At 33.7% G+C, this 6,581-nt stretch overlaps 1 protein-coding gene across 1 annotated transcript; it reads right to left on the bottom strand.

Annotated features, from left to right (window-relative positions):
* Positions 1-2,763: 2,763 nt before the first annotated feature.
* On the bottom strand, positions 2,764-4,720 carry LOC120159948 (NAC domain-containing protein 71-like). Its single transcript, XM_039170438.1, has 4 exons — positions 4,121-4,720; positions 3,766-4,040; positions 3,364-3,684; positions 2,764-3,259 (listed from the first exon to the last, which is right to left on the bottom strand). Exons 1-4 carry the CDS (start codon positions 4,275-4,277, stop codon positions 2,999-3,001), a joined length of 1,014 nt encoding a protein of 337 aa, XP_039026369.1. The 5' UTR covers positions 4,278-4,720; the 3' UTR covers positions 2,764-2,998.
* Positions 4,721-6,581: the final 1,861 nt, after the last annotated feature.

Below are 6,581 nucleotides of genomic sequence, written 5' to 3'. Positions count from 1 at the left end.
AAATTCGATGAGACACCCAAACTCAACAAAAAAATCTTCACTTAAATGAACACATTCTCTACCTATTCCACAACACCCCTCAAAGGGATAATATTCAGTAGTGGACATCGACTGAATCCAAGCTTTTTATAAAGTTGCTTTTAATCTTCACATTGACATAGTTATCATAGGTGTCAACTTTACTAAAAAATGTATCACCACGAGTAATATCATGCACAACATGATCCCGATCACCAATGATAATTCTATCTTCAAATTTGTTATGCCAACGAAATTGAATTTTTTTTCTACTTCACATAATCGTTCTGCCCATGGTTGTCATGTTCAAGAAAAAGATTTTGCTTAATTTAGTCAAATATTTTTATCAGTAAAAACATTATTTGATAAAGAGTAAACATCAACTGCGTTATCTAAAATTGTTGAACCCTATAAAACATAAAACATTGTAGTCTTTCTTTGTCATTTCATCACGACAAAAGAGCTATTGCAAATTTTCATATCTCCACCTTCACTGGAGAATTTGTATTCTTTTGAATCTAGGGTATCTAATGAAATTAGATTTTACTCAAATCTGGAACATGTCTCACATTACCAAGTGTTCGAACAATCCTATCGAACATCTTAATCTTGATTGTGTTGATACTTGCGACTTTACTATGGACATTATTTTCCAAAAAAAAATCATTTGTAGATATAAATTTATACGTCAGAAACCAGTTACGATTTGGACTCATATGAAAACTACTATCAGAGTCAAGTATCCACTCATCAATTGTTATAGAGTTGTCGTCAGTTGCAACTAGGAGTTCTCCGTCATCGCACTCTTCTGCTACACCAGCCTCACCAAATTTTTTAGAGTTCTTCTTTTCAGTTTCTCTTCCGATTTTATTTGTAACTTGTAACACATTGATTTAACATGACTTTTCTTTTTACAAAAGCGACAAGTTTTTCCTTGGTTGAAAGATTTTGATTTGCCCTTTTTTATACTACCAGAAGAACGGTCGGTTTTCTTCCACGGTTTGAGCTAGTCAGTCCATGCACCATGAGACCCTTTGCCTAGGGCTTGGAACCAAATACAAGATGTTTCATCTTGTCAAACGAGTGCATTTCATTGTACACCTCTTCAAGAGTGAGTGTTTCGCGATTGTACAAAATTGTGTCTCTAAAAGATGAGTATGAATATGGTAGTGAACATAAGAGGATTAGTCCTTTTTGATCATACTTCACTTCTAAAATCTCTATATCAAAGACAATTTCAAGAGACGAACATTCCACCAACTTGAGAAAATAAAGACGCTACTTTAGGTGCAACTTGATGCTCAATAATTTCTGCTTGCATAGTTGCTCTAACTTCGCCAACAACGAAGCAGTTGTCAACTCCTTCAACACATCTTACAAAATTTGGTTTGATAAATATAAACAAATCTGAAAAAGGGTTTACGATCTTTACGTTTTTTCCTTATTCATTCATTGTGTTACTGACTTCTCATCAAGTCATTCTATTTCATTGTCTAGATCTGATTTTGCAATAATATCTTAAATCTTCATCTGCTATAGTTAGAACTTGTGTTTCAATCCAACAGCATAATATCATACTTCATTATTAATGTAATCTTCTTAAACCCGAAGCTCTGATACCAATTTGTTATAATATCGAAACAATTATCGGTAAACAAATAAACACAATCGAAAAAGAAATACAAATAACATTAAGATTTACATGAAAACTCAAAAGGGAAAAACTATGGGTAGAGAATAAGAATTTCACTAACATGAAGAAATAAAATATAAGAAAATTTGGAGAAATAAAAACTTAATATCTAATCATTACCCTTATTATATATCTGTCATACTTGATTACAAAAGAAACTTGAAGTCTACTTAAAATAAATTTTATACAAAGTTTCTACTTTTAATTAAACTAGGTTTCTTACTTTCCTCCATTAATTTAATCAATTTGCGTAAATTTGAATTCGAGTCAAACTCTAAGAAAATTTATAACAAAAATTCAATTTAATTTTTAATTAAAATTTGACTTAATATCTAACACTTTTGTTGTCTTATTTTGAGGTTGAGAAGGTACTTTCCTACTTCCTAATAATCAATATGTTCTATATGAATTAAGGTTCAGTATTTATGGTTTAAGTCAACAATGGCCGTTTGCAATCGGTAGAGATAACTTGCTTGAAGTAGGAAATTGGAATATAATCCATGAATAAGCAATACATAGGTGCAAGTCTCATTCTTATTGAGGTGGTGTTGTTTTGGAAAAGCTTTAAGGATTCACTAAAAAGCTTCCAAAATGTGAATAATACAATGAACAACTCGGTCTAGATGTACACACCCCACCTAGTTGATAGAATACCGACCAAAAGTTGAAAGTGTTTTGTCTAAAGCTAAACCCTTGATAGAAATGGGCGTATGATATATGATTGAGGTTCATTATCAACTTTAAATCTCTAGCAATATTGCATTTTGTCAAAAGCTTCAAGCAAATTAGACAACTACAGGTTGAAGTTGACAACTCCGGTTAATGATTAACGTTGAAAAAAATTAAACTCTCATCAGTTCAAACATTAAGTGTTCATTTAGCATTTGGTGATGATTCAAAAGTGCAGATATTCCCATAAATGTTATCAGAAAGTATGGAATTTAAGCACTTTTATGGAAAGTAACATAGTTCATTTGTTTAAACCAACTCCAGGTGCAATTGTTAAAAGTGATTACCACCAGAAACTAAATAAAACAAACATTTAGCTGCTGGCATTGCAGCAATACATAATACAACAAAGGCACAACAATGTTAATACAATCTCGTAGCAGTGAAGGGGTTGTGCTTATTATTTCTTACTCCAAGAAACAACATTAAAAGCGTCATCTGAGAGATCGATCCCTTTGAGATTAAGACGAACTCAGCATTTTCATTCATTCATTACTTGTACCAGTAAGGGCCACCCTACATTGAGAAAAGAAGAGCTGGCATGATCCCTTCCTGTTCTCAGAAAGGGTTCATGTAGTTGAATAAACCAGTCTGGTCATCACCTTCATTGCCATAGAAGTCCATGTAATTTACATGTAGCGAGTAAGGAGACATGCAGCCAATGCGACAGAGATCACCACGTTCGATTTCCCTGAAATTCGAGTACAATGAACTGGGAGAGAACTCGGTCTGTTCATATTGCTGACACGGAGTCATTGAGCTTGGAAACTCATTCTGAGAAGAGTACTGGACTGTTGTTTCACATATTTGTGGGTAATCCTGCCATCAGCCAATGGAGAGACTGTTAAGAAACCTAAAGAAAATCTAACAAGTGCTGAATCTTCAAGTTCGATTTTTCTTCTTTCAGAACAAGTTATATATACCTTTGAAGAATCAAGAATTAGATCAGGTGAGACCCAAACACCGCCCCTATCGGTATTAACAGAAACAGGCTCAAATGGTGGCACTAGCGTGACTTCACAAGGAGAATTGACACGGCTTGAATAATTACTCCCTTGATCAGGGTAACTTTCTGGACACGAAATGTCACCAGAATTACTCAATGGCTGGTTGCAGGTCAACCTTGTCACGGTAAGTTCCACATCGATCGAACTGCTTCCGACCCTTGTGGCTTTCGGTTCTCCACAAGCATCACTCGCCTTCGGCTCGTTCCTTTTCACAACACGGCACAAGGCAAAAGCTCCCTGAAGAGTATAAAACTAAACTGATCATACAATTGTTTTTTACGAATGAAAATGCCAGACCATGTATGTCTATGTTTTCACCTGATTAGTTGATCCTCGAGAAGGCTCATCGGAGAGACGATACTCATGCATAATCCAATCCGTTCGATCCCCTAAAGGGGCACGGCCACGGTAGAAAACCAGGGTCTTCCGGTAGCCACTTACAGAAGATTGACACACCACCTTCCTGTCTTTTCCCGTAGCTTTCCAGTAGCCGGCTTTGGTGGCTCGATTCGTTCTCGAGCCATTCGGGTACTTCAGATCCCTCGGACAGAAGAAAAACCACTCCAAATCCCGTTTCGGAAGGAATGATTCCTCTGCAATACGTGATCCAGATTCATTATTAATTTATCGATGAAATAACAAATCAGTGAATAAGAAACATTACTAACAGTACCTGGCAAATCCCAAGGATCAAACTTGTACAAATCAATCACAGGTATCACTTCAAGCTCAATTTCAAGTCCATCAGTTTTTCTTTTCAAGTAATAACCTATCAATTCCTGGTCAGTGGGATGGAACCGAAAACCTGGTGGCAGTGAAGCCCCTCCCATTTTAGAAACTCAAGGAATTGAAAGAATAAATTGGCAAAGAAAAAGAAGAAGATGAAACGGAACAGAAAAAACAGAGCCAAAAGTTATGAGAGTTGAGCCGCTAAGTGCCGAAGCTGTATCTATTAAAAATCTGGAAAATCCAAAAATAGAAACTTTTACCAACACAGGATTTTTTGTCAAGAACCGAGTACAATTTCCACAGAATGCACCCGGTGAACGGCAGAATCATTGTCTTTGAAATATAAATTTTTTTTTTGGACAGAGAAAGTATCCACCCCTCAGAGTTTTTATCCCAAAATAATGTTGGATTGAAAAAAAAAAGAACTTTGATTATATAAACTGTACCCAGAACCAAAACAGATTCAACTCTGCAATCAGCTTTTTAATAATTCAATCAAAACCAAGAAAAAATATATAAAATTTTGGGGAATTTAATGTTGTAGTGAAAAGAGGATGGATGTAGCCTTGAATGCAGAATTTAATGTTTTAGTATGAATAAAGAGAGTGGAGGTTTCGGGTAGGAGTAAAAATAGAGCTGTGGGCGTGTGTAATATATAGTGGTTGGACGAGGCACAAGTTCAAAAAAAAAAACACACCGAAAGTGCTGAGATTGCTTGTCTGAAGCTTCCCACAAAATTCCATAAAGCCTGACCCCACCTTCTCGAACTCGTTCACACTTTGCTACTTACTTCCCGCCAATTAATTTAGGGTTAAATTACATCAAATATCACTTAATTTTAAATTTTGTATTGATTATACCGTTAAATTTTAGAAAAAAAATATTCAATTTTAGTTTTGAATTTTTATTTTGACTCGATATAATAACTTTTTTCCCTTGTAAATTTCACAAAAATATGTAAAGATTTAAAGGTGAAGTTTTGATTTGGTGAGTTTCCAATGCGCAGTGAAGCGAAGGAAAGGTGCTTTAAGAACTAAAAACAAATGCAGAAATTATGATGGCAAAGTGGTATTTGGTCATGTCTTGACCTATTGGTCTAAAGCTACTTCCACGTCATCTTGAGTCGGACAAAGCACCTTTTTCTACCTTTTTCAGTGTAAATGTAATATAAACTGATATAATAAAGTGATTATAAAATAAATGTAATTTTGTTATAGTTGTTGGTGTAGGAACTTATAATCTTAAAAATAATAATTTTTTTTCAATATTTAGATAAGTTAATTCGTGAGTTAACATGAATTTCTTAAAAATACTCATTTATTATCAAACTAATAATTATTTGTGTATCATCATTATTACTTATTATCCTAAAAATATATCATCATTATTATCTTTAATATGAGCATATCACTACCACTTACACACAAATAATTTATTTGTATGACTCGAATCAAAGTCTTTTTTGTGGTGACAACAACCCAACACTAGAATTTAAAAGAAGAGATATCGAATGTTAAATCTGTAAAAGAACAAAACTTAGAATTCCCATATGAGTGGGAGCCAACTAATTAAAATGTTTAGCCAGGCAAGTGGGGGGTCGATGGAAACTACTACTTCATTCTAAATTCATGAAAGGGGAAAAAGATATATTAAAAGCCTTGCTTTAAGGCTTATAAGTAAATTTATGGTTTATCTTCTATAATATTCAGGGCCGGCCTGAGCATAGGCGAGGGGCGAACGCTTAGGGTCCAAGTTTGGAAGGGCTCATTTTTTAAAATATTTTTAAGTTTAATAATTAAAAATATTTTTAAATATTATTTTTTTATTTCAAACACTCGGAAACATGATAATTCAATTAGCTCCATTTTGATGATTGGACTCCCACTTGTCTTTTTGTCATCAAGTCCTGACCTAGAGTCCTTAAAATGTAAGGATCGGGCCTGATAATAATAAAGTAATTTGTATATGAGCTACTAACTGGGACCTTTTTCTTTTCATTCAAGGAAAGAAAGGGTGTTATAGACTGAAAATAGATAAAAAGTTGAAAACTGAAGTGTTTGTCTTTAAATTTATTCTTTTACAAATTAAAAGGGTTAAAAATCTCATAAAAAATGATGTTATCAAAATTACATAAGATCCATTTTTTTTATTTGAGTGTGGAGTCGTAATCGGTGGTTACACAAAAAAAGATAAAGAGTTGAGCTAAAAAAGATAACTAACAATGATAAGTTTGTCTAAAGAAATCAAAGGATAGATAGATCTTAAATCTTTAGTGTTGATCAAGTCTTTAGTGTTGGTGTCAAGTATGTGATCATGATTACTATATATAAGTAAAAAAATGAATATATAATAAGTTTTATCGGTGATCAGATTAACAAATTGTAATTATCCAAACAACATAAAAT

This window comes from Hibiscus syriacus, unplaced genomic scaffold (genome assembly GCF_006381635.1).
Source record: "Hibiscus syriacus cultivar Baekdansim isolate YM2019G1 unplaced genomic scaffold, ASM638163v2 tig00002847_pilon, whole genome shotgun sequence".
NCBI classification, from domain to species: domain Eukaryota; kingdom Viridiplantae; phylum Streptophyta; class Magnoliopsida; order Malvales; family Malvaceae; genus Hibiscus; species Hibiscus syriacus.
Note: the sequence above shows the minus strand (reverse complement) of the source record. Positions and strands in the feature narration are given on the sequence as shown.

Bases quoted from the DNA above. Each gene is read 5' to 3' on its own strand.
- LOC120159948 (XM_039170438.1), bottom strand. From the start codon at position 4,277: ATGGGAGGGGCTTCACTGCCACCAGGTTTTCGGTTCCATCCCACTGAC. The intron at 4,041-4,120 runs GTACTGTTAGTA...CACGTATTGCAG, and splicing joins TGATCCTTGGGATTTGCCAG to AGGAATCATTCCTTCCGAAA. The intron at 3,685-3,765 runs GTGAAAACATAG...TATACTCTTCAG, and splicing joins CTCGAGGATCAACTAATCAG to GGAGCTTTTGCCTTGTGCCG.